This window comes from Asterias amurensis, chromosome 11, assembly GCF_032118995.1.
Source record: "Asterias amurensis chromosome 11, ASM3211899v1".
In the NCBI taxonomy this organism is placed as follows: domain Eukaryota; kingdom Metazoa; phylum Echinodermata; class Asteroidea; order Forcipulatida; family Asteriidae; genus Asterias; species Asterias amurensis.
Genome location: NC_092658.1, coordinates 18,832,472 through 18,860,069, shown reverse-complemented (window position 1 = coordinate 18,860,069; position 27,598 = coordinate 18,832,472). Strand labels below are relative to the sequence as shown.

At 37.5% G+C, this 27,598-nt stretch overlaps 2 protein-coding genes across 2 annotated transcripts; one reads left to right on the top strand and one right to left on the bottom strand.

The window, feature by feature from the left end:
* Positions 1–719: 719 nt before the first annotated feature.
* LOC139944367 (uncharacterized) lies at positions 720–22,482 on the bottom strand. The gene is made up of 4 exons (XM_071941370.1): positions 22,291–22,482; positions 15,823–16,040; positions 5,459–5,742; positions 720–4,338 (listed from the first exon to the last, which is right to left on the bottom strand). Exons 2-4 carry the CDS (start codon positions 16,006–16,008, stop codon positions 4,227–4,229), a joined length of 582 nt encoding a protein of 193 aa, XP_071797471.1. The 5' UTR covers positions 16,009–16,040; positions 22,291–22,482; the 3' UTR covers positions 720–4,226.
* A 53-nt stretch (positions 22,483–22,535) lies between these two features.
* On the top strand, positions 22,536–27,545 carry LOC139944364 (glutamate formimidoyltransferase-like). Its single transcript, XM_071941368.1, has 5 exons — positions 22,536–22,679; positions 23,066–23,259; positions 23,642–23,890; positions 24,294–24,488; positions 25,107–27,545. Exons 2-5 carry the CDS (start codon positions 23,109–23,111, stop codon positions 25,565–25,567), a joined length of 1,056 nt encoding a protein of 351 aa, XP_071797469.1. The 5' UTR covers positions 22,536–22,679; positions 23,066–23,108; the 3' UTR covers positions 25,568–27,545.
* Positions 27,546–27,598: the final 53 nt, after the last annotated feature.

The following is a 27,598-nucleotide window of genomic DNA, read 5'->3' as shown; positions in this document are numbered from 1 at the left end:
GATACCATGCACAAGAATGGTATTTTGAATGGTACATGTACATGTAACCTTAATATTCTGATAAGCATAATTCTGTTGTGAAGTAGCTCTTTTAAATTGGGCCCAGTTTCTTAACAGACAGGAGTTGAAAATCAAATTACTTTAACCAAGCTGCTAATGTACAAAGGTTGTGCTGTGTTTGGATGGATTCAGTACCATGTATAAACCATAACAATGTTATCAAAAGCCATTGTTTGAGTGTCAATAATTTCTGCTTGAATTACGAAACTTCCAAGTTAACAATAGTGACAAACTAAGGGATTCGTAAACCCAAATTCCCAATGAAAGATTGGAGATAGTTAAAAAACAAAACATATGTACAATTAAAATACATTCCACACTTACATGAATACAATACCTACAATCTATAGTGATTAAAAACCTTTGATACACTCGTCTAAACACTCAAATATTTGATTTGTCCAACTCTCATTTTCCAACATAAACAGCACCAGTCTATTTGGGTGTATCTTCATTTTGAATCTTGGCTGACTTAAAAACTCACAGATCATTCTTTTAATGCATCCAAAGTCTTAAAGGAACACGTTGCCTTGGATCGGACGAGTTGGTCAAAACAAAAGCGTTTGTAACCGTTTTGTATATAATGCATATGGTTGGAAAGATGTTTTAAAAGTAGAATACAATGATCCACACAAGTTTGCCTCGAAATTGCGTGGTTTTCCTTCTACTGTGCGAACTAACACGGTCGGCCATTTATGGGAGTCAACATTTTGACCCCCATAAATGGCCGACGTGTTAGTCGACGAGGTAAAAGGAAAACCACGCAATTTCGAGGCATGTTTGTGTGGATCATTGTATTCTACTTTTACAACATCTTCCTACCAATATGCATTTTATAAAAAACGGTTACAAACACTTTTCAAAGACCAACTCGACCGATCCAAGGCAACGTGTTCCTTTAAAGGGAAGATATGTTTGGTAAGCACTTTTAAAATGAATGGCAATAAAAACTTACTTGGTAAGAAGTAAAATGTACAGCAGCTTTCATAAGTATAAAATATTTTGAGAATAATTTCACTTCGAAGTAATGTGGTTATGGAAAAATATATCGGTTTTTATCATCCAAACTTTGAAACTGAGAAACCTAACTGTCAGAAACATTTCTCTGATTGTATAGGGGGGCCTATTCTTATTGCGGATTATAAGTCCTGTGTTGACATAAACGTTTCAGAGTTTCCGTGTTATATCAAAATCGCTACCACCTTTTGAAGGGAAATTTTCACAGGTTTGTTTTTTATTGTCTGCAGGATTAAAACAATCGAATGTAAACCTTGTCTTTAAGCGCAGCCAAGTTTCTTTGCAGCAATAGGCAGCCATCAGGGAAACATAAATGTGACCTTCAAAAGCTTGTGGACTGGAGGATTTTTTAATATCCGAATGAGAAATTGAAAGATTCTAACTTTTTTTTTAGGGTTCTTGGTGGTGGATCATACATACTTTTACTTTAAATGTTTGAAACAAAATGCAAAGATTTAAAACAGTGACAATAGACTGTGCATGTCTCGTGAATAACTTTGTGGACAAAGGTGGTCCCAACTATATTGAGTAAAACAATGACAATAGACTGTGCATGTCTCGCGAACAACTTTAGGGACATAGGTGGTCCCAACTATATTGAGTTATAAATGTGTATACAATTCTGTATTTTTACAAAATTATATATTGATGGAAAAAATTGTTTTAACCATGAAGTAAACATTTTAATGAGTCAACAATAAAAGCAGCCTGAGATCAAGACTTGACCTCCTTTTCCTTTTTGCCCAACTGATGTTCATTAAATCATGTTTGCACAAATATGGGCATGATTGGAAAATAGAGATTTCTGAAAAAATTCAAACTATGCACCACTGTCCCAAGTTTTAATTTTGTTTCAATGCTGAAATTAAAAACTTATTTGTTTTACCTAAAAATTTAAAATGTATTAAGGCCTACAACAAATTGCTATGTGTATTGCCATTTTTCAAGAAAGTTGTTCAAATAAAATCTTAAAAAGATATTTGATTTCAAAGAAAAATGTAGTCTTCATTTGAGTTGTTTTCTCATTTTCGATACACGCAATACTCTCACATCTATACACTATCAACAAACATTAGATAACTTACTCTTAAGTGCAAAATGTAGTGAAACTTAGTTTGGTAAAAATTATGTTGTAACTATCATTGACCGTTCTACTACTCATGGAAAACTTGTTCAAAATGTTACTCAATATTTCTAACACCAATAAGGTCTGCAGTACCAAATTTTAATATTAACTCTTTCATAGGACAACAAGTCGCTAGCAAACGGCTTGAATCCCTCAAGAAAAACAGTTGTAAAATGAAAAGAAAAGATTGCGCAGTCACACAGTTTCCAGAATGGAAAAGAGTGTGTTATTGTGACATATTTGGGGTGGGTTATCGGTTGGCAAAACAAAGAGCAAAGAATTAATGTGTCTTTATGATAAATTTATCACTAAAATAAATGGAGTATAAATGAGTTGTTAAAAGCTTGAGGTCTTAACTTAAACAGACTAAAAATGGTCTGTTCAGAAAGCTCCATATTGGCTACCAAAATCTACAAAACCTAATTGACTTTATTATAAAGACAATTAAAGTCATTGGCACCTACAGTTGTTACTAACTGCAACTTTAGGACAAACCAATAAAACTATGGAATCATTCTCACAACAACAACGCTTTAAAATAATTGTTGGCAACAAAAGCCAACAAACCACAGGATAACTGATGCATAGCTACCTAGGGCCCTTCTAAAGTCACTCATACATAGTCAAATTAGCTTGAAATTTGATCTTTACCCTTTTGAAAAAAAAAAAACCATGATGTTTGAGACAATATTTTGACCCATTGTGCAACACAGTGTGATCAGCATCTGCAAGGTATTGATTTTACACCAAACATCATGTGCAATTGAGTATTAATTTGTAGGGTGTCCTAACCGGCTACAAATTACATCAGGCCTTCGCTCAAAGAATTTGTGCTGGAAACTCTGATAAAGCCATAGATACCACCACACATTTGGGGTAGAAATTCACTATTACTTCCTACACCTCATAGGTTTTCACTCATGTGACAATTGTCAGAAAATTGTACCAAATGATTCACCACAGAAATATTTTACAAATCATTCCATCTTTTGTTGATCAAGTGTGCTGTGAAATTTCATGAGAAGCAGTTTTATACGTGAACAGTGGACAAAATAAAAGTGCTGATGGATAAATATGGTTTTAATTCTTGTGTGATTTTGTTCCCTTTGCATTTCCATTTAAACCTCTGGAAATGTCTGTCTCATATTTTATGAAAAATGTACAAATATTTTATAAAGTGCGAATGGTTTAAACAATGCATAATTAGTAACAGTGAAAGAGACATGATATAATCAATTGGACTGTATCTTGCAGGGCTAGAAATTTACACCAGACCACAGGCCTAATACCCCAGTGTTTTAGCAACGGGCCAGTAAACAACCGAACAAGTCTGATAGTCTTGTCTTTTTTTTTTAAATATACATACATCACCCCGTCTTCAATTTTTAAAATCTTTGGTCAAATATTGACTTTTGAGTCATATAAATATCTTTTGATTCTTTTGAATGAAAGTATTACCCATAAGACTCATGAGTGCTTGTTCAAATAAACAACTGTCTAGTTGGGACACTGTAGATTTTGATTCAGCCGTCAATTTTCACCAAACTCTTCCTAACTTTCTAGTAGGATTATTCTTAGGACTTAGGACGGGTTTATTGAACCCATCCTAAGTTACTCGAGTTATGATTAATCCTAGCGTTTCGTGAAATCGGCTGCTGGTCTAGTACCAAATGTTCTGGTCCAGTACAAATTGTAAACAACAAGCCCTGCTGTATTGTGGATTTGTCCCCACACTCAAGCCCTGATGCATGTTTAGTAAATATTAAAGGTGTTATGAACTCAGTGGTATAAATAATGAAGACTTAAGGCCGAGTCACACTGCTGCGATAACGAAATCGATAACGATAACAACACACAATAAAAACTGCATTCTATTGGTTGAGTTGCTCCACGCAGAATACGCCCATGCTTTTTCAACCGATCGAGGGCGTGCATTTTAAACATTCTCGTTTTCGTTCTTATTATCGTGACCTGTGTGACCAGGTCTTAAAACATTAAAATGAACATGATGATAGTTTGGGTGTCACACATACAGTTTGTATTGCCTCTGTACATCATCCACAGATTCAATGCCGAAACGATCATTATTCTCCTGCATCAGGGAAAAGATGGCTTCCAGCTGGGCCTGTCGAGTTCTGCATCAAATAAAACAAAAATGGTAGGAATTAATAGTCAGTAGCCAATAGTCTGTTTTATTGCCACACATACAATACATGTACATGTATGAGAAAATAGATTAGCTGTTGCAAACACTAACCAAAAGTACCAAACAAAAGGACCGAGGGTATAAATGCAAAAAATAGTTAAAGGCCTGATGTTCCGACCCTAGCAGACTCTTTCTCCTACATGTAGCCCTATACAGTAAAATTTACTTTGGTTTGCGAGTCTAAAAACATTAAAATCATAAATTTACAGTAAACACTATAAATAAAACCACGTACATGTATAGTAAATAACAAATAGACAATAGGCGCACATATTATGCAAAGAAAACAACGGTATTAAGTAGCTGACCCCCACAAAACATTATGACGCTTGCAGTGTTGACTAAAGAATTAAGGCCTTTTTTATTCTTCACCCCGATGCAAATCAAAATCAATGTGGTACCCGGTGCTAAAACATAAGATTCAAACTGCCTCTAGCTGCCGGGCAATCACGGTTATCTATTTGGTAAGACACTGCTCTTGAAGGGTCGTGGGTTTGAATCCCAACCGAGTAAGATGCCCGAGATTTTGTTAACAGAACTTGGGAAAGTACAAGAATAAAAGAACACATAGACCGAACTCCGTTTTCGATAATGAAACATTATTAGACTTCTGTAGATTATGTTCTTTACAATTTCTTTTAGACCATAGAAAACAATTTGGAGGGCATACATAGAACACTTTAATAACTACATGTAGGTGGACACGTTGTGTAATTGTCAAAGACCAGTATTCTCACTTGGTGTATCCAAACATCATGCATAAAATAACAAGTCTGTGAAAAGTTGGACTCAATTGGTCATCGAAGTTGAGAGAGAAAAATGAAAGAAAAAACGCCCTTGCTGTACAAATTTGTGTGCTTTCAGATGACTAAAAAAGTCTTTTAACAGTTGAGTGGGAAATTGTTCCTTTCTCAAAAACTACATTACTTCAGAGGGAGCCGTTTCTCACAATGTTTTATACTATCAACAGCTCTCTATTGATCGTTACCAAGTAAGTTTTTCAAGAGAATTCTGCATGTATTTGATTGCAAATATTCTTCAAAACTTACTTCCGTTCATCATCAAGTTGTTGTTCAGACATGGACTTCTGGACCTCTTCCTCCAACTCCTTGATCTTCCTACGGTCGAGCTTCTCCTGGTTCTCCATGGCCGCAATCTCCTCAAGACGCTTCTTCTCCTCCTCATCTAGAGGTTGGATATCGGAGCTGTTTATCAACAGGTCGTTGATGTTGTCAATGTTATCATCTATATCATCATCTTCATCTTCAACTTCCTCTTTCTCGTCCTTAGGAGGGCGAGGTTCTGAGACAAATCCGAAGGGGCAACTTAGTGGCTGGTGATCGACAGGAAGAAAAGAAATAATTTATCATCAAACAAATGGACACAATAATTGCGTCAACACCATGTGTATCTACTTGCCAGGTAGATTTTGTTCTTAAGGAACTGTCTTGCCGCGAAATAGATTTTTGGAATTCGGGAGACTTCTCAGTCCTGAAAATAACTGTCCTGCTTTTAACTACTACCTAGGCGTAAGGTAGAAAAATAGATAAGCTTTTAGTTCAGTGGAATGTTCGGTGGAACTTCACTATCGTGGCATGAGTTCTTAATTGGTCTTAAACATTGTCATCAAAATTGTTAAAATGTAACCGATATGAGTGACTCACATCCTCTACAGTTTGTCCAGAAGGGGCTATTTTCATAGCCCACATCTTAGGTCACACTTCGAGGCTCATGAATTACGCCAGCTAAACAGCCTTGAGCGATGTGTGGATCTGTACCTTTGACCTTGCGTTCATTTCACACGAAGATTCGCATTTGGTGCACACTTGTACATATATATACTATTAAAAGCGTAACCTGCGCCATCTTGGATTGAAAATTAGAAGGTCCAGTGGTATGGCATCCTTGTGGAATCCAACACGGTTGTTTGTGTGGAATTCAATACGTTTGTGTGGTTTCAGACGTCGGGTTGCAAGTCTGCAAAACCCGGATCCAAACTCACACTTACAAGTCATGTGATTGGAGGAAGTTTGGGCGGCGACCGTGCATCAACCACTGGTCGATGTTGTTACCAGACTTCCTAGAAATCTTTTTGACAGGCGACTCATTGGACAGTGTTTCGCAGATGGTGCTCCGGATTGGTTCATTCATTGCCCCTTGCCCGCCCACCCGCCATTCGATCCGCCCTTTTTGGTCAGGTTACTTTCGTGTTGTACTAAGCATGGTTCTCCGGATTGGTTCATTCATTGCCGCGCAGGGTCGAAAGGGTCGAAGAGGCTGGGTGCCAGGACAAAACCGAAACCAATCTCACGAATTTGACCGAATTTGCATTGAATGGATGAAGTACCGTAGATTGATGTTTCGCAGGCGACCATGTGTCAACCACTGGTCGACGTTGTTATCAGACTTCCTAGAAATCCTTCTGCGGGTGACTCATTTGTTGAAAAGATTAAATGGAGAATATTTATAAAAAAGCATTCACTTCCAAACGGCATGAGAATTATCATGATGAACAAGATGGGATCAAACGGAAGCTCAATAATTTGGAAACATTGGGTAGGGCCGGCTATAGGTTGGAAGGTGTCTAAGGGAACTTTACAATTAATAACATTTTGGGGGTGGGGGGGGGGGGCCTTACACAAAGAGCCATTCTGGTCAGTGTGTTGTGAGTGGTGTGTTGTCTGGTTTGAGACAGGCCACCTGTTGCTTGGTGAAGAAGGTCACCGTGGGACCACTTTAGGTTGACAGTGGGTGGCGACCTTGGACCTTTTGCCAGTAAACTCAAATGGGTACATGAATACCGTTTTAGAATACGGTCTGTTCATGGAGGTATAATGTTGCAGTTTCAGAGTTTAACCATGGAGGTAGAATTGTGAAACCATTCCTTACTCTATGGTGAAACTTATACACGTACGTCAAAGGCTGTTTTGAAGCTGTAAAAAAAGAACTTTGCTTTGCATTTGGTCAAAGTTGTTAAGCAAAACGACATTAAGTTTCCTTTTGAATAAGTCCATTCACAAAATTGGTTAGAGCAGTGTGTCGGTCAGGTCTCAGAATGTACATTTTGCCAAATCCATTTTGAAGCCTAATTTAGCCATCGGCCCGTCGGGTTGGTTACTGATGGAGATAATATTAACAAAAGAGACCTCGTGCGGCTGAATGGGGTACATTTTTAGGAGTTTGTCTATTGACCCAAACTGGACGTAACAAACCCTAAACATGACTTAACATGCTTTCTGAAAGTGAAATAAGTTAGAGAAAATTAAGGAGTGGGGACGAGTTTATCGTTTTTATTTAGTTTGTACGATATAGGGTTCCAGAGATATGGGATGTATGGAGGTTTGTTCCTAGAGCAGCGTGAACATGAACGCGGTCAGAAATTGTGTCGTTTGTCGTTCAAATTTCGCGAGATGCAATAAGCCCAAAGTGACAATAAAACAAAACCAGACCTGCCAAGTCTCACACATTAGGCGTGAGACTCACGCATTTGGGCTCTGTCTCACGCTCACACGCACATCAACCATTATTGGCGCGAGATCGGGAAAAAAAAATTACAACATTTTCTGTACAAAATTTGTACAAACAGAGCGCAAATTTGCAGATTGCGCACGCTTTTGCTCATCCAGTAGCTTCAGCTCAAATTCGGCAGAGCGCAAAACGCTTATTGCGCACAAGTTTGTTCCGATTCTTTTAGCAAATTCGTTGAAATGCGCTCCACTAGCGAAGACACAACAGGCAGAAGAAGTGAGCGATTGATTTTGGACATCATTTTTAGTCTATTTTTTTCAAGTTTGGAAGGATATAATCTGACACAAACGAACCTCCACATTAACCATCAACATCTCCTGTGTACCTCAAGTGAGTTTTAATTATTCTGAGGAGGTTTTTGATGCATTTTGAAACACTTTTTGTCCACAATTAAATTTCATTGTTTTATTTATTTATAAAAAAAAAAAAAAAAAAAAAAAAGGTTGGGCGGTGATTTAAAAAGGCCTTCTTAAACTGGCAATTTTTTTTTTCCGGGGGGATGGGGGTTGAGCTTTGAAAAATCTCACACATAGCTAGCCTCTGGACTTGGCATCTCTGCTTGCAAAACACTTTTTGACGTTCACGTTAAGTGCTCCCGTTATACATGCAGCCTATTGACCAGAAAGTTTACAAGACCAATTCAGATGAGAATAAACTAAAAAGAGGCCTACGCTCTTACCGCCCCCGCCCCCCCCCCCAAAAAAAAAAAAAACAGTAGATAAATTAGATATGTGGCACACAGCATGTTCCAAAAACTCGCTTTACTTATAGTGCTGTAGCAACGCTATGTATCGTGGGACGTAAACATGTAATTTTTGACGATGTTTTTTAAAAAGGAAATGCAAGCATTATGAATGTATATTGAGTGTGTGGAGAAAGTTTTGGTAGTGTAGTACAAAAGAAACTTTAGTTATTGCTGGCTAAAGGTCAGTTCCACCTATCAACGCTGATTTGAAAAACGTGTAACGTTAGGGAGGCCCAACATATTAGACCCCTTTAAGGATCACGGGGGAGCCTTATAGTTTCTAGATGCATAAGGTACGTCGTCTAACCCAAAACGAGGTGGGTACAGCCACTGCAAGTAGTAGTGGACGTGCGAAATAGCTTCATTTTGGGTTAGAATTATGACGCCATGCATAAATATTGAGAGAGGCGTATAACACCCTCACCCACATTTCGAAATATTTGTGTAAAGGATTTTTATATCCTAGCGGGGTGCCGCGCGAAGCGCGGCATCCCGCTAGCCTATACTATTAAAAGCGTAACCCGCGCCATCTTGGATTGAAAATTAGAAGGTCCAGTGGCATGGCATCCTTGTGGAATCCAACACGGTTGTGTCGTTACAGACGTCGGGTTGCAAGTCTACAAAACCCGGAACCGAACTCCCTCTTACGAGTTGTCTGATTGGCTGGAGTCACGAGCGATATCTCCTTACATGTGTGGTTGTCTAGTTTTGATATGGGCCACCTGTTGGTCGAAGGGGGAAGCCGTAGGCTGCACACAGAGTCACCTCTGTGGTTGTCTGGTTTTGATATGGGCCACCTGTTGGTCTAAGGGGGGGAGCTGTAGGCTGCACACAGAGCCACCTCTTTAGGTTTGAAGTGGGTGGCAACCTTGGACTCCCATTAACATTCCAGAGTGACTCATTGATGTTTCGCAGAGGGGTAAATGGCATTGTGTATATACCATTTTGTACAGGGGGTTTAATTTCGCGTGTTAAATAAAAAACATTGGGCTTAAATACATGCATCTGTTACCTATATGTTTATTACCATTAAGTCACTCATGAAGGCCTACCCAACTTTCCAGCATTTTTTAAACCGGCAAACATCAGCAACCCATTGTTGTGAAACTTTATTTGTTCCATTTAACTCTGCACCATTAGTGGTACAGTCCATATGTCATCCCCCACACACAGAACGTACACACGCAAAAGTTGAAACATTTTCAAAAAGAAAGTAAATACATTACTGATTCTTTTCATATACATTGTATAGGTTTTGCCAGTTAAACCTACAAAAGAGTACATGAAATCACCGCTTAAGAATAGTATGCTTTCATAGTTACGAACTTTGTGAAACATCAACGGCTGTTTTGAAGCTGTAAACGAACATTCCATTCAAAGTTCTGAAGCAACAAAATTGTTAGAACGCAGTTTGGTCAGGACTCAGGATGTAGATTTTGCCAAATCCGTTTTGTATTAAGCAATCAGCCGTCGGGTTTTGTTATTGAAAGAGCCCTCATGTGCAGCTGAATCGGGTACTTTTTACGAATTTCTCCTTACAAAATTAACCAATCTGGCCTACAAACCCTTAAAACAACAAGGCAAATGTTTTCTGAAAGTGAATTAAGTGAGAGGATGTAGGGGTAGCTGGCCTACAAACCCTCAAAATAACTAGGCAAATGTTTTCTGAAAGTGAATTAAGTGAGAGAATGTAGGAGTAGTTATTAAAGACCAATAAAATTACCGTTTCTATTATTTTAGTTTGTATAGGGTTCCACAGATAATTATGATAACATATATAATTGTATGTTTTATCAGGGGACTTCGTCACGCGGGGCGCGCGCCCGGCGGATGTTCACCAAAAAGTTTACATGAGAATTAATTGATATGAGAATAAACTAAAAATTAATGAGGCCGACGCTCTGTTACTCCCAAAAGCAGTGGTAAAAACAGTAGTATAGATGTTGCACAGCATGTTCCGAAAACTCGCTTTATTTGGTGCTCAGACAACTTTGTTTGCGTCGTTGGACGTACGCTCAATAAATCACGATGAATGGGGCCTTAGATTCTAAAATCGTGTACACCTCATTGGAAACAAAGCAAAAATCATTCAACAGTTATAGCAACCAATGATTAAATATTTTTATTTTCAATACAATTTTGCAGAAATTGACTTTGTCGTTAAAGTCCATACCAACTGACGCGTTTTTTTTTTATCTGCTGTATACCAGAACTTCTTCGAAGCTTCCTTTTCAGTCAGATAAACTCCGCGGCTATTAGTGGCTGTGATTATTAGTTTGTTTTAAAAGAGGGTACCACTTTCATACAAGCCTTTTTAGTCGGATTTCTCCTCTGCTATTACTATAAGCAGCGTTGATTTTTGTTGGGGGGGAGACCAGACTTAGACCACTCAAATCCGTGGCTATCGGTGACTATGGATTTGTTGCTAAGGGAACCAAATACCACTGCTGATTCCACATTCAGCGTGTTATACATTGTCCGATTGGCCCATCTCCATATAAATTAACCACAACTGGACGTACAGACCCTCAAAATAACAAGGCAAATGTTTCACAAAGTTCGTAACTATAATGAAAGCAGTTTGGGCGGGACTCAGGATGTACATTTTGCCAAGTGTAACTGAATTATACCAAATGTGCTCAACACAATAAAATAAGTGTGTCATTGGAGCAGTGTACGTGCTCTATTTTTAGTCGACTAAGCATTATTACCCTTACAGTCATCTAAGCTGGGAAATACTCAGTGCAGTGGATAAAATTGACACAATGACAAAAGCCGATTGAATTAAAACTATGCGTAAAAGAGGCGAAACATAATCCACATTACGGATAATGCGTTGGCCCGCTCGATCAACACTAAAATATTACGAAATACCCTACATATCATGCCAAGTACCATCAATGCCAAGTATACCCATCCCCAATATTAAAGTTCAATTCCAGAAACAAACACCAATTCCTTTAGTTGGAGAACAGAAGAGAGAAGGTGAGGAGAGGAGGCGACGCGTCGCGACGTTTCACAACTAAGTTGTGCACGCTCAACAATTAATTTTTATCAAAATACAACATTAATGACAAATTTCCATACCGATCATAAATACAATTTCGTATCCAATCCTACGAAATGATTATTACCTGTAAGAATACCTCCCTTGCCCCCACATTACCTTTTACAACATTTGTATACTAGAATCCTCCTCATCTAGCGGGGTGCCGCGCGAACCGCGGCATCCCGCTAGTACACTATTACATAGTGAATAAAATAACATCATGCACGCAAGCTGACACTACATGTACATGTACATCACCTCGGACATGGATAGAAAGCTAATGTCACAGCACGTTTGTCCAATGAAATACTTGAGGCTGTAAGACCAGTGCCTGTCTTTATAAAGACAGGGGCCTGAGTTAACTGTTTTTTAATGAATCATGAGACCAGGATTGATAAGTTTTAGACCTCATGCAATCTGGCCACACAACCCCTCTTGTTTAAGTCTGTCCACTCATGCGGTTTGCAAAACAGCAATGTCGCATTTTTCTTATTTTTACATTAAACAAATTAAACTAACTACGTTTCTTTTGACAGGTAAATTTGTTCGAATATCCAGAAATGAAAAGTAGAGTTTAGTTTAGTTATTTTTACATAAACAAATTAAACTAACTACGTTTCTTTTGACAGGTAAATTTGTTCGAATTTCCAGAAATGACAAGTAGAGTTTAGTTTAGTTATTTTTACATAAACAAATTAAACTAACTACGTTCCTTTTGACAGGTAAATTTGTTAGAATTTCCAGAAATGACAAGTAGCGTTTAGTAATTATTAATAGTATCCAAAAGGTATCACGATTTACAAACACTAATGACGAAAGGACAATCTTGACTGTGAGTACAATCGTTTGATGACAGGTCGTGTATCCACTTACACAAACAGTCATGAGTATAATGCGGACATGCCGTATTGTATCAATTCAAAACTCAACAATTTATCATATGTGAAAACTTTGCTAGACAATGGTACAAAATACCAAGTGATAAAACACAGCATTTTACAACTTCAGCTTGCTTATTTTGGAACTTCAGCAGCACAACATTTTAAATAGTTTTGTTGAATGAAACAACTGGATTGTTTATTCCCCATATTTTATTGTTCTTGAAACGGGATAAATTGTATTCATTTATTCATTAATTTATTTAGTAGTTTTTTTGTGTGAAGATGCTGGTTTGAACTTTGAAAATGGGCTTTATTAAAAAAAAAAATCATGTCCCCCACTTATTTGTCAACGTTTATCCACTGACATCATCACCTTTTTTAAACAAGGTGTTTTCATTTCTTCAAAACAAAAAAGGAGATCTGTGTTTAGTCAAAACTATTTGTTCTAAAAAACTGAATACAAATGATAGGTTCATCTCATTGCCATTAAGAAAAACTTTCATTTCAGAAGAAAGTTATTTCTTATGGGCTACTATTCAATGATGAATAAGAAGATCGTTAGTTAGAACTACATGTCAGTTACTTACAAACATAAGTTAGAAAACACAATTATCAAAAAATGTGCATACCAATATCATTTAAAGCCTTTGGACACTTTCGGTAAACAGTATTTTCCAAGGCCCACACTTCGTGTACCACAACTTATATATAAAATAACAAACCTGTGAAAATTTAGTCTCAATCGGTCATCGGAGTCAGGAGAAAATAACGAGAAAACCAACCCTTGTTTCCCCACGTTTCGCCGTTTCATGACATGTGTTTAAAATAAATCCGCAATTCTCGCTATTGAGAGTTGATACTGTTTTATTGTTTTCTCAAAAAGTAAAGCATTTCATGGAATAATATTTCAAGATAAGTCTTTCACCATTACCTTCTGTAAACCCTGTAAATTATTTGTAAATCTGTGAACTTTAAAAAAAATTTCTGTACCGAAAGTGTAAGGGCTTTAAGCAAGTTTCACCATTTACTGATTTTGAAGGTTTTTTTACAATCAGCAAATCCTGTAATTTTCTCTAAATATTTAATGTACTCTTTTGAAATATTGAAATAAAACTTAGAAAAACTTTGTGATCACCGTTACATTTCATCAATTTTAAAAGTTTCTTGACAATTTTGAAAGTAAAAACACAAGTTCATTCAAAAATGCATTTAAATCGGGTTATTTTGACTTGTCTCTTTTGTAATGTATGAAAGTATTTATTCTGTTTTGATATGGGAGGTAAAGTAAAATTTATAATGTAAATGAAAAATTTAGGATTGATTTGTGGATGGGGACTGTTGATCAGTACTGATGAATTCATGATTGATTGACAAATAAAAAAATGAAAGACCAAAGTGTTTGCTGAAATTGTATTTATGATTGCAATTCCAACCAACAATAGCTGTTTTTAGTGACCCCTTCCCAACCCATGGCCAATTTAGCAGTTTATTTCCTTAAAAAATGTGTGTTTTTTTTTTAAAGTAAAATGTACTCGGAAACCAATGGCCATTGAACTTGTTTTTGTCTTGTTTCCACTTTCAGAAAGAGTGACATTTTTGGCAAACACTGAACCCTGGACGCTGCCAAAGGAAAGCATACATGTACATGTAGGCTACATTACATTTAACCCAGGCAAAAACAAATTGTTCCACTGGTAGTTTATTAATTTCCACAATAAAATACTGATTTACGCTATCAAAATTGAGTGCATAAGTTGCACTTTTTTTGTGGCCCAACAATCGTGTAACTTTCGTGAAATCAATGGAACTCTACCATAAATTAGTGGTGCAACTGACACCACAAAAGGTTGCACAAGTGGACTTATGCCATCTCATAAAGGTTTTCATAATCAGATGCTGAAGCAGGCTTGAATCCTATTTTTGAATATATAAAATAAAATATGCAAGTCGCCAGACACACAAGGCATGAAGGCTGCTCCCAGGTGTTGGCTTCAATCAGGTATTTTTCTAGGGGCCATTGCCACTTTTACAGTCCAAACGAATATGTACATTGTAGGCTTGGGTATCATCCATCAGAAGACTGGTTTGTATAGAAGGTGCAGCAAGCACTACCTCCCCAACTTTATGAAGCAATCATGGTTAAGTGTCTTGCTTAAGGTCACAATAGACCGATCCATTAAGCTCCGCCCCATTGCGTATTGACCAATCACAACGCAACGAAGGTCCGACACTAAGGTCCGACATGCGTGCGTGTATATTGGTGCGCGCGGCAGAGTTGTGCAGAAAGGCATTGGAGAGCCCTACGTTGTTCTTGCTCACACGTGCATCGTGGGCGGAGCCTACTGGATCGGTCTATTGTCACAACGTTGACTTGAATTCGGTGCTCTTAACCGCTGGGCCACTACTCGCCACTAAATCATGAATCCTGCCACAAATCACATTGATTCTGATTTTTGGCTAAATAGCACAAAAAGGGTGATATAAACTTCAACCATACAGCCCGTATCACACCCTGCGTATTGAGCTTTTATAAGCTATATATTATGCAAAACGAACAGCTTATAAGAAGTTAATGTTCATTCAAAAGTGGTGCGTATGCGCCAAATGCTTATGGCCACATGCCTTGCCTGAAGTTTGCTTCAAGACAAATTTGTTAGCATGTCTGCGTCTCATATCCAACTCGTCCGAAGGACGCAGAAGCGCTATACTCTCCCGCATTCCACTTGTGCTTGTGTGATAACTTATATAATATTAATAATTAGGGAATAACAGTGCGAGGACTCGGTCTTTACTGCGTGGTAATGACCAGGTTGGTGGCTGACGCTGTCAACGGACCGAGCCGGAGGCAAGGTCCGTTAACAGCGCCAGCCACCAACCAAGGTCATTACCACAGGGTGAAGATTGGGTCTGAACACTGTTATTCCCATTAATAAATACCTTTTTTCACAAAATAAACAGCTTAAGTTGTCCAAATTTAGTGACTTTTCGGCGATACTTCTCAGCGATACTTCTAGACATGTTCAGGGGCCATATTTTAGCTTTTTTTTAATGCTGGTTCAGGGGCCATTTACTCGCTATTTTCCAAAGCCGGTCTTTATACCGCCCGTTAATACATCCCTACGTGACCAGTGTTAACCAATCAGAGACTTGAAACCGTCCAAGGTATTTCTTAATCTCACTTAATATTTTAGGGAAACGCATATTCCTTACCGTTTTTATTTCTTCTTCATCTTTTGTCTCCTCCGTCTCCTTAGCAACCGCATCTTTCTTGTGACCATCATCCTTGGCTTTGACAGCAGAATGTCTTACGAGCCAACGATAGGACACTAAGATAGCAAGGAAGGTACAAAGAGCAGCGGTGATGTATAGAATGGAATCTTGTTGAATGGAATCCATCGTCGGTGTGACGAGCTAGAGTTGACTGTACACTAGAAAGATTAAGAGAGAGAGAGTGAGAAAGAACGGGTTAGTATGCATAAGCTGACAAGAGGTTAGCCTAAACCAGTATGTCTATTGAAGCTCCTATAGCTTATAATCATCATGATCATTCAAACAGCTATACGACCTTGCGAAGACCAAGCCGATCACCCCGACCTCAAACATTTATCAGTCGGGACACAATTGCCATCAAAAGCAAGCAATTTGGCAAACTAAGGATTCAACACAACTGTACTGCTTTTACGTACGTCAAAAGTGTAGCTGACTCGCTGCTACTACGATTTTACACCATGACCAATGCCGTCCAAATGGTTTTTCAACTTTGAAATGGTTACCGTCCGGGCTGCTTTTTGTTAAGACCACAATGCTACTGGTAAAAGAAAGGCATTCCAACCTTGACTTGCCCCGCTTATTGTTGGCTACAACCAGGCTACGTTTATTTTGTTGACTAAGCTTTTATTGCAGCTTCCTGACTTATACTTTATAGGAGATCCCGCCCCGACCAAAAGTATAAAACAGAACTTCCATTACACCCTAATAGAAGGCACTGGACACTATTGTAATTACTCAAAATAGTTGTTAGCAAGTTTAATGAGCAAAAGAGAGCTGTTAATAGTATAAAACATTGTGAGAAAGTAATGTAATTAATGTCGTTTTTGACAAAGAGGTAATTTTACATTCAAATATTAAAAGACTTAAGGCCTGATCTTTATCAAGCCTTTTTTAGCCATCTGAACCCACACATGTTTTTTCTTGTATTATTCTCTTGCAACTTCAATGACCGATTAAGACAATTTACACAGACTCATAATTTATGCATAGATGTTGGGATACACCAAGTGAGAATAGTGGTCTTTGACAATTACCAAACGTGTCTAGTGCCTTTAAAGACACTGGTCACTATTGGTAATTGTCAAAGACCAGCCTTCTCACTTGGTGTATCTCAACATATATATGCATGAAAAAACAAACCTGTGAAAATTTGAGCTCAATTGTTTATGAGATAACTACATGTATGAAAGGGAAAAAACCTTATCACACGAGGTTGTGTGCTTTCAAATGCTTGATTTCAAAACCTCAAATTCTAAATCCGAGGTCTCAAAATCAAAATCCTGGAAAATTATTTCTTTCTCGAAAACTACGTCACTTCAGAGGAAGCCGTTTCTCACAATGTTTTACTATCAACCTCTCCCGATTACTCATTACTAAGTAAGGTTTTATGCTAAAAATTATTTTTAGTATTTACCAATCGAGTCCACTGCCTTTAAAGAGATGAACTTATTCAATGATTTGGGGAATGATAGATTTATATGTGTAGAATGGATATGATGGATGCCATTAGGCCATCATCACAGCTTGCTATGCTGTTGTCATAGCAACTGGCTAGTTGTTTGTATTCATTGGGTGTTTTCAATTACGCTCCTCTGAACAGATCATTGAATATTCACATGACTTCCCCCATACTGTATAAAACTCCACAATGAAATTACCAAGCAGAATGAAATGACAAAGCAAAAGGAATTATTCAAATCCAAAAGTGCTAAGCTTTAGTAAAATTTCAAATAAAGTCTCTTTTTTCATATTGAGATATCAAAATTTGTATGATGTATTTGAATATATATATTCTCGTTTCAGTTTGCAACAGAATGCAACAAACCAAATCAAACTCCTCTAAACCTATTGCATTTCAAGTTAAGATTTCACTATCATTAACAAACCTCTTGATTTGTTTGAAACTAGGCCCTAAAGTGTTGTTGCTTTTTGATCAGCTGCATTCAAAACAAGTGCAATCAATTCATTGTGCACCTCAGGCAATTCCTTGTGCACCTCAGTGTAGGGTTGTTGGGGAGTTATAGGGAGAAGATTGTTTGAGTCTGTCATGCTATTGCAGCGATTACCAACACTGTACATCAACCTTTCAAAGGGAGGGTACACGTTTGGTAATTGTCAAAGACCAGTCTTCTCACTTGGTGGGCTCAATTGGTCATCAAAGTTGCGAGAAAATGATGAAAGAAATAACACCCTTGTTGGACGAATTTGTGTGCTTTCAGAAAAGAATAAAAGACTTCTAGCTAGAAGTCTTTTATTATTTTAGTGACAAATTACCTGTTTTTAAAAAACGACAGAGGGAGTCGTTTCCCACAATGTTTTATATTAACAACAGCCAGACAACAGCTCTCCAATGCTCGTTACCAAGTCACTTTTTAAGTTAATATTTGTTTTGAGTAATTACCAATTGACTACCTTCCCTTTAATAAGCATTTTAGTGAACATCTCAATGTCATGCATAAACACTGTGTGAATTTTCATATGTTTTGTATTCAGCAAAGATCTGAATATATATTCATGCTTTTCATGGCACTCAATGCAGATTGAACCATGACCTTGTCATCAGACAGTCCATCTGACACATCAGCGTAGCAAAGCAAAAATTAGATTAAAATAAGAGTAATACAGTACTTCAATTGTGCTATGTCACAGTTTGTGCTGTTCTTAGGGGGTGATTCAGCATTTTCATGGATTCATGCATACTATAAACATCAAAACTATTATAAATCAGCAAACAAACATCTTAATTTGACACAAAATCAACACCCGATTAATGGATACATTAAATTCTGGAAGACTTTCAGTGAGAAAAGTTCTGTTTCTGAAAAATGCAAATAGTGATTAACTAGATATTCATAATTGTAAACCGATATACAGTAGGCTTTAAAACAGTACAATCAAAAGATTATTTTAAAAAACCTTAAATAAAGTTAACAAACACTTTTCATACTACCGGTAGTTTTTTTTATACATAGCATTTATTATGATGAATCTTGATGAATATACATGTATGAAGATCCCTTTTAACGTCGAACACTGCATAATTTTTACGATTCACTTATTCACTGTATTCAGTGTGCAGTGAACATTATTTTAATTACTTTAAAGATCAGGATGTTCCAAGGCAGAAGCCTTCAATATAAGCTTTCTCTCTCTGCAGTTGTACATGTACCTTTTCTAACCAGGCTGTTGGAGTTTTTTTCATTTTATGGGCCTAACTAATCTATGTATGGCAAGAACTGTTGACATGTAATACACATTGAGTGTTACAAGCATGTCAAGATTCTTTTTGTCACACTGTGTTTTGTTCATCAGGTATTGTAATGCAATCAATTTTTGATGATTAAAGATGCACACCTTTGCAATAACAACAAGGAGGCGACACTGTGCTAATTGACCATAAATCAACTAAGTGTTCATTTTAAAGACACTGGACACTATTGGTAATTGTCAACAACTAGTCTTCACAGTTGGTGTATCTCAACATGCATAAAATAACAAACCTGTGAAAATTTGTCACCCTTGTCGCAATATGGTCAAACGAAGTTGTGTGCTTTCAGATGCTTGATTTCGAGACCTCAATTTCTAAATCTAAAGTCTCAAAATCAAATTCATGGAAAATTACTTCTTTCTCAAAAACTACGTTACTTCAGAGGGAACAGTTTCTCACAATGTTTTATACTATCAACCTCTCCCCATTACTCGTTACCAATTAAGGTTTTATGCTAACAATTATTTGGAGTAATTATCAATAGTGTCCACTGCCTTTAAACCAGGATCATTCCATACCAGTGCTACAAAAACCCAACACTATTTTTACAATGGACATCAACAAACAAACTATTGGGCCATACATGTAGTACATACAGTGATAATAATAATGTATGCTTGTTCCCATTAGCACTTTCTCAGTGATAAAGAATCAAACAAACCATGCAGCTGGATTTTGAAGGACTCGGCAATGGCTAAGATAAATGCACAGTGCACACTTAGGAAAAGGGATTTCAAAATGTGTGTAGGCCTACAAACATATAATGGGGACTGATATCAATATTTTTAAACCATTCATTTCAGAACAGTTTTCAAGAAAATGTAACCAATTGACATTATTATTTCTAATACAACTCTGGTATGAACTGGGCCCCGAAATCTACATTGGAGTGCAGGCTAGTGATTTTTACCATCAGGTCAGTAAACTCAGCAGTTGTTACCACACAAGTCCGGCTGTGTTGTGTTTTGAAAGAGAATTATAATACACATCTACCGACCTCACTTTGTAATATCTTGAACAAAGACAAATTCCTTCCAATAAAACTAAGACATAGGCTATTCTGTTATCCAATGCCCTCTCATTCATTCAAAAACAGTGTTTATCTTGGTGTACAAGACCTGCAGTTTTGAAATTTACCAGTCAAGATTAACTCGCTGAGTGTAGACAAGTGCCACTCACAGCGTCAATGAAACCCTTTAGTGAGAATGCTTTTGTACTTGCATTATGGACTTGGCAGCTAATGCTCGCCTGCTTCACAGCCCATTGTTCCCTACCGACCTTGAATGCATCTTCTGACATACTTATCAATCGCTACTACAGAATGGTTATTGTGGATTTTTCTTTGTGCAAAATGAAATAAGGTGAAAAGAAAAGAACAAAATCAAAGGCAAGGTTAAATTTACGTTGAAGGTTAGGTAGGGTCATAGATTACCGACCATAAAACTACTTGGTGAGAGCACTGCAGATTTATTTTGACAGAGGATTCCTTTTGAAATAATAGGGCCTATGGTTTAAATATTTTTCAAAAACTGTGGGGTATTCTGGACCCAAAATGTTGGCCAAAGCACGCTGAATTACAAAAGGTCCTCTGAATGTTTTAACGCGATGTTTGTTTGAGTTGAGTTAGCTGTGCAATATGGAGCATTTTATTGTTTTCGTAAATTTATTCCTCAATAGAAAAACAATTACTAATAAATTGTCAAATACACAAAACTAAAGAAGTTTGTTGACATTTCCTCTCGCCAGTGAATGGCGTGTATAATGTAAGTGTCTTCAACAGCAGTGCATAAACTCAGCAACAAAAACACCCTGGAAAAAAAGACCAGGCAAAGTTATTCCTGCCTAAAAGAAAAATTGACCCGAATATCCATTCCTACAGTTACAAGATCTTCCTCCTCCAAGTTTCATTTTCTCACTATAAAAAAACCGGTAACAATTTGTTGTGGAGTAGGCTAATGTACCACTTAATTAAAAGCATTAAAAACTGAACTTTTAACAACAGCCATAAGGTTTTATCTCACTAACAGAATGAGATGTTGATTTCCCCCAAAAAGTCAATTTTAAACATTGTATCCCTTCAAAAAGCAAGACGACTGCTCAGTATAAACAAGAACTATTGAGTATTTTTACAGTTTAATACATGTTCATATTCAGCACCTAGCAGCGTTTTTCAACCAATATTTATCTTTAAATAATTATCCATCACAGGCAACTTCAGAAAAATAAATGGCTGATTTTAATTGTTGATGATGTTTGGTCCCCTATTTTGGGCGTGTTGGTTTAGTGGATGCTATTCAGTCTTCTCATTGACATCAGGCCTTGTCATTATCCACAGAAATCGAGAAGTAATTTAAATAAGGGAATCAATGTGTGGTGAAGAGGTCAACTAGTGGTTTAATCCCAACGAGGCCTGGTTCTTGATAATTTTAACAAGACGAAGTAGCCTAGAGGTAAATTATCAAGAACCAGGCAACCCTCCATCAACAAAGCACTAATCTTTATAATCTACGTCATTGTTCCTTACGACGATGTGATGTTTTTATTCTGCCACCTTGACTGATGATAATCGCTCTAACTTGATTTTTGTATGAATATAATGACAGCAGCCAGTGTGTGGAGAGGGCGCGTGCAAACTGTGACAATAACTTTTAGTATTTTTACAAAAAAGGATCTCATTTGAGGTTAATTAGAACTAGATACTACTAGGCCCCTATATTTATATTATTAGTAATCAAATGAAAAAGTGGATGCGCCATACTGGAACTTTTCCGAAATAAGCAACAGACTAGACCCAGTGACTGGGGCGCTAGATTCCTTTTTTCGAAATTATCGGTTATCAAGCTGACCGGTAATGTCAAAATTTCAAAAAAAGGAAATGTAAAATTTCGAAAAAAAGGAATCTAGCGCCCCAGCCCAGTCACTGGGTCTAGCAACAGACCACGCCAGTCGCTGTCGTAGGGCAAGCAAGCAGACGCAGACTTAGTTGCGATAACGTAACCCTCCTGCCGTCGGTGGGAGGGTTACGTTATCGCAACAACGCAGACTGAACTGAACTGATAATAAAAATTATTATTGACTTTTCGTTCGGTGCAAAAGTAAAAACCGATATTTTTAGATTTAGACATTAGAATTGGTCTTACCCGACACTAATTTAGTGGCACTCCAAAGACGACTTGCGAGTCACAAACGTAGGTAGATATGTGATGAAACTCCTGTAGTAATGTTGGGTGGCATTGAGTATTCACAACACTGTCTTTTTGACAAAAATTACACCCAAGTCGGAGCAATAACAAACTGGAAAAAAATGTCGGCCGTCGTGAAGCAGTGAAAAAAACCTTGTCTAAACTTAACTCTTGAGGGCGCCCACCAAAATGGACTTTGCTTTAGTTTTTTTTTTTTTAGCACACGACGAGTATCGTCTGCAAGATCTTGTGTCGCGATCCAACAAACTGCCTCCTCATGTTCATGGATGAACTACATGCTGTCTAGTATAATCTTTGGTCGGTATATCTTTGTAAACCTGTTGTCGGTGAGTTTCATTTGAAGGACAAATTTTACGACCTCTCGCCACCAATGACAATGTTTTTAGTGTAGTGATCAGTGATCACTCTATCATGATCTATCTGATTCTGATCTGATCTGATGAAAGGTGAAAATGACCGAGCGAGCCGAGTGGTAAAAAATTGTTTGACTGAGGATTCGGCGATAATCGTACCTCTTGTCTTATTCTAGTCATGTCCAGAGCATGCCTGCATCCATAATGTCCCATCTTAGCCTCAAGGCCAAGCCAAGAAAGTCGGACGGTTACTTCAAATCAAAGTTGTTTTTGTTGGTACCCTTATGTTGATGTTGTTATTGTTGTTGTCTCGCAAGTGTTTTATGTACTTCTTCACATTCTTTTTAAACATTTTATAGAATCAGATCATAATAGATGTCTTCTCTACCGTCATAAAGCCTGATGATCAGAATGACTGCAATGAAGAGATTAGCCATTTGTTTACTCAACATCTCAGAAGGCAGGAATGCAAAGATAGTCGAGTCTGTAGCTTCAGCTGCTGTATCTTCTTCAAGTGCTAGTCAGGAAATATCTTCAGATGATAACAAACTTGGTATGTGATGAGGTATTGCATTGTGAAGTATCAATTAAAAGGTTTTATTACACACCTCTTGCTTTTTCTGTATTCTGGTTGGCTGAAACATGGTCACGTGGGATTAACTAATATAGTCTAGTGATCGCGCGCACATGTTTTGCGGGAACTAGTTCCCGAGCAGGCACTAGGGCAAGTTCTTGCCGAAAAAATTACACATGCGTATTAGGCTACTACATAGTGTAACTGTAAACAAAACTTTGTAACGAGTCGAGTCTTTGCATTTAATTATCTAGATGCTGAACAGATGCATAGATCAGATGTAGACAGTTGTATTAAAGAACAATAGGAACTCATTTGATATGTCCTTGGTAACAATCTCAAATATTTGTCTTTGGTTTAGGTCTGAAGTGCCAGTCAACCGTTCTCAACATATTTTCGGATTACGACTACAACCGGTCCGTGTTGACGATAGCAGCCCCCCTCCACCATCTATCACAAAGTGTGTACAATGCATGTAGGGAGGCATACAGGCAGGTGGATATGAGTAAACAGTGTGGGGGCCACCCTAGACTAGGAGCTGTTGATCTGTTGCCCATTTATCCATTATCAGGAGACGTCAGTTTAGAGGAATGTGGAGCCCTCGCTCGAGGTTGGTCTGTTGAGTACAACAATAAGGCTTACATTCAAGGTGACATTGGAAGCCTTGCATGTGTGAATAGTAATAATGAACTATAAATGATAGTAAAAACTTGTGGGTACAACCATGTAATAATTCTCTTTTGAGGGCGTGGTGGCTCTGAAAAGTGCTAGTGTGGTCTCACCATTTCGTACTGTGTGCTGGTCGTCTTCAGGATTCAAGGTGGTAGTTAGCCCCAGGCTGAAAGTTTTACCGATTTGATAAAAAAAATAGGTTAACATGTTATCGCCAATGATGCATTTCACAACAAGATGGCCGACTTGACAACTTGGACAAAGTTCTCATAGTGGCAAACCTTTGTAGACAGTATCTCTTTTTTGGTAATAACCAATCCCGTACTTTACTTTTAATACAGAAATTGCCAGTAACCTTGCAAGAGATGTTCCTGGCTCTTCATTCTTCCTGTTTGGCAGCGCTGACCTCCCAAACAACACAGATCTTGTGGCGAGACGGAAGCAAGTTGGTTGGTTTCTTGGCAACGACGAGATGGATTACAGTACTGTCAAACATGACATTGGTAGTAAACCATCAGCTAGATATGGACTAACTGGTAAGAGAATCTCTGCTCAAGTCAAAGCATGATTTCAAACTTTTTGACTCTGACCCAGAGGTCAAAAAGTTTGAAATCATGCTATATGTGCAGTTGTCTGTATATGACTTGATCATTCATTGTTTTTAATATGAAGTGAGAAACATTTAGATATGGACTCACTGGTAAGAAGATCTCTGCTCGAGTCAAACTGATGTGGCCTCTAGGTCAGGGGTCAAAAAGTGCATTGATTGCACAAGTCATAAGTGAAGTTTGAAATCACTCTTTTTGTACAGTTGTCTTTGTATGACTTGATCATATTGTGGGAAACAATTAATGTGGAATGCTTTTTTACAAATTGTCTGTTGTAAATTTTGTAATCATACTGTTACTATATGGAATAACAGTGAAGCAAATTTGTATTCTTACTTGAAATTAAACTAACGAATCATCAAAAGTGCTTTCCACTGTAACCAAAAGGCCTTGAGATCGCTTTTTTTTTAAAATGATGATGAAGCAAAACACTGTACAGACAATCACAAACCAATACACATGCACGGCTCTGATCCAACAACTAAACCATCCTGAATGCTCTTTGAAAACTCCTGTTAACCAAAAAGTATTTCATTTATTTTTCAGGTGTTGGAGCTTCATTATATGTAACTAATTACAACGTCACAATCAACACAAAAGATGTCTCCATTGGGCACGATATTTCCAAAAGGATTCGGTCAACAACACCAGGTGGTCTTCCAGGGGTCAGAGTGATGGCCTTTGCCCACAGGGGCAAGGTTGAAATAGCGTGCAATGTGGAACACTTTTCGAATGACAAAACCAAAGATGTACCTCACAAGACAAATGAAGAAAAACATACACTGGACAATCAACCAGATAGGTCTACTTACAAGGATGTGTGCTACACTTCACCTGCCGTCATTGAAGCCAGGGTGAAGGTTTTGGCAGAGGAACAAGGCGTTACTCTTGAAGGGTCATCAGTTATTGGTTTCACACCCCAAGAGGCATATGAATTGGCTGTGCACGCACTCCAGACGGGTAAAGCAGAGTTTTGGCGTACAAGAAAACCTGGAACAATGATGTGATTGCTATGTAATAGTTCCATATTTCAACAATTATTTGTGAAGAAAATGTTAAACTTTTGAAAATATATTCCATGCCTCATATCTGTGAGCTAACCTAGTTGTTTCAGGATTCTTTTGATAGAAGATCAAATCATGCATTTTGAAGAAAAAAACAATGAAATCTTAGAATGTATAATTATAATGTTATACTTTTTAATACAATACTTCATTATATCTTGGTATTCACTGCAGTTCAAGATTTTGTAGCTGTTATTAGTTGATGCCTCATGCAGAATGTCAATATTGGGAATACTGCCCTCTGTTGACACTTTGGATTGGGCAAAACCGAAGATGACAATGTAAAAATGACGGTTATACCATTTTATCTTATATTGTTCCACAAGTGATTGTTCTCTAAACCCCAGTCCGTTTTAAAGAAAGCACCTTGTTACATTAAATGTTCGCAAAGGTTTGCAATGGGATTCTCAAAAAAGTAATTTATCCTTTTCTATCATGAACTTCTATTTCATTTTTTGCAATTAACTCATAAATGCATCCTCTTGTTTGAAGTCAAAAACTCCAACAGCGCCCTCACTGAAGCCAAATTGAAACCCATCGACCATTGGCTGAGAGTTGTGCATTTTTTCACAATGCTTGACCTCGGTAAGGCAGTCTATTATAAGGGTCTATAATCCTTTGCTCACAAAACCGCAGGTGTGATATTTGATTCTTGAATTTTGTTTGCATTATATTAAAGACACTGGACTCCTTTGGTAATTGTCAAAGACCAGTTTATCTCAACATATGCATAAAATAACAAACCTGTGAAAATTTGAGCTCAATTATTGGTCGTCAAAGTTACGAGATAATTAAAGAAAAAATACCCTTGTCACACGAAGTTGTGTGTTTTCAGATGCTTGATTTCAAGACCTCAAAATCTAATTCTGAGGTCTCAAAATCAAATACTTGGAAAGTTGCTTCTTTCTTGAAAACTATGTTACTTCAGACGGAACCATTTATCACAATATTTAACACTATCAACAGTTCTCCATTACTCGTTACCAAGTAAGTTTGTATGCTAAAAGTATTTTTGAGTAATTACCTCTTGTATAAATGTCGAGTTTCAAATGTATAAGTATTGTTTATTAATCCTGCCGTTGGTTACTGCGAAATTGCATGTTCCAGATTCCAGATTCACTTTTGATATAACACTACACTGAAAGTTGTAGCAAACGGTAGTTATTTTTATAATGAAGAATATCTGAATTTGACTGGGTAGGAAAAGGGTAAGGTAAAACTATAAATAAAAAATCTAAAAAAGTATGGATAAAAAAGTATGATTCTTTATTAAAAGTTGTACAGATTGCAAACAATAACTTATAAAGAGAATCATAACATTGTAAAGCATGCGTTCCTGAATAGTGTTGTGATATGTGAAGGATTATTTGAAAAAAACTGCATTTCATTGTTGCATTGTTCCGTAGCCCAGCAATATTTTCTATAAAGTTCACCTTTTACTGCACTTTCAAGAGAGTTATTCCCCAACAAAACCTTGCCGCACGCGTGGCATGCCACGGTCTATTACACATATGGCTAATCCAACTAAGTTACGAGAGAACAATACACAGCACAAAAATGTATCTTGAATTCCACTTTTGATTGTGACGATTTTGAAAGCGTGGGTTAAGATTCACGGCTCCATGAATCTTTTTAAAGAATTCGGATGTGATTTCACGGCCCCTTTCTTTGAGGGGCTTACGGAGGGTTATTTTGTGATAACAAGACCAACAACTATTTTTGTCCGGCAATAATAAACTCAACTTGCACATATTATTTGTTGACAGGCTGTCGGGTTGTTTGAGTTGTATATATTTTTCTATAACAAACCAGCAGTGTGATATGGTTTTAAAAAGTCCCTGTGAAATGGGAGATGAGCCTGTCTTTATCAGTCTTTAGCTGGGGTGATAACTTAGTGTGTTACACAATCATTATGATTTGCAGACCGTTCAGGCCTACATCCTCTCTGGTTATCGATGCAAAACTAGAAGTTTA

Excerpts from the sequence above, each read along its gene's own strand:
- LOC139944367 (XM_071941370.1), bottom strand. The coding sequence starts at position 16,008 with ATGGATTCCATTCAACAAGATTCCATTCTATACATCACCGCTGCTCTT. Across the intron at positions 5,743-15,822 it reads ATGAAGAAGAAATAAAAACG|CCACTAAGTTGCCCCTTCGG; the intron begins GTAAGGAATATG and ends GTCGATCACCAG. Across the intron at positions 4,339-5,458 it reads CAACTTGATGATGAACGGAA|AACTCGACAGGCCCAGCTGG; the intron begins GTAAGTTTTGAA and ends TATTTGATGCAG.
- LOC139944364 (XM_071941368.1), top strand. The coding sequence starts at position 23,109 with ATGATCAGAATGACTGCAATGAAGAGATTAGCCATTTGTTTACTCAAC. Across the intron at positions 23,260-23,641 it reads TTCAGATGATAACAAACTTG|GTCTGAAGTGCCAGTCAACC; the intron begins GTATGTGATGAG and ends TCTTTGGTTTAG. Across the intron at positions 24,489-25,106 it reads AGCTAGATATGGACTAACTG|GTGTTGGAGCTTCATTATAT; the intron begins GTAAGAGAATCT and ends TTTATTTTTCAG.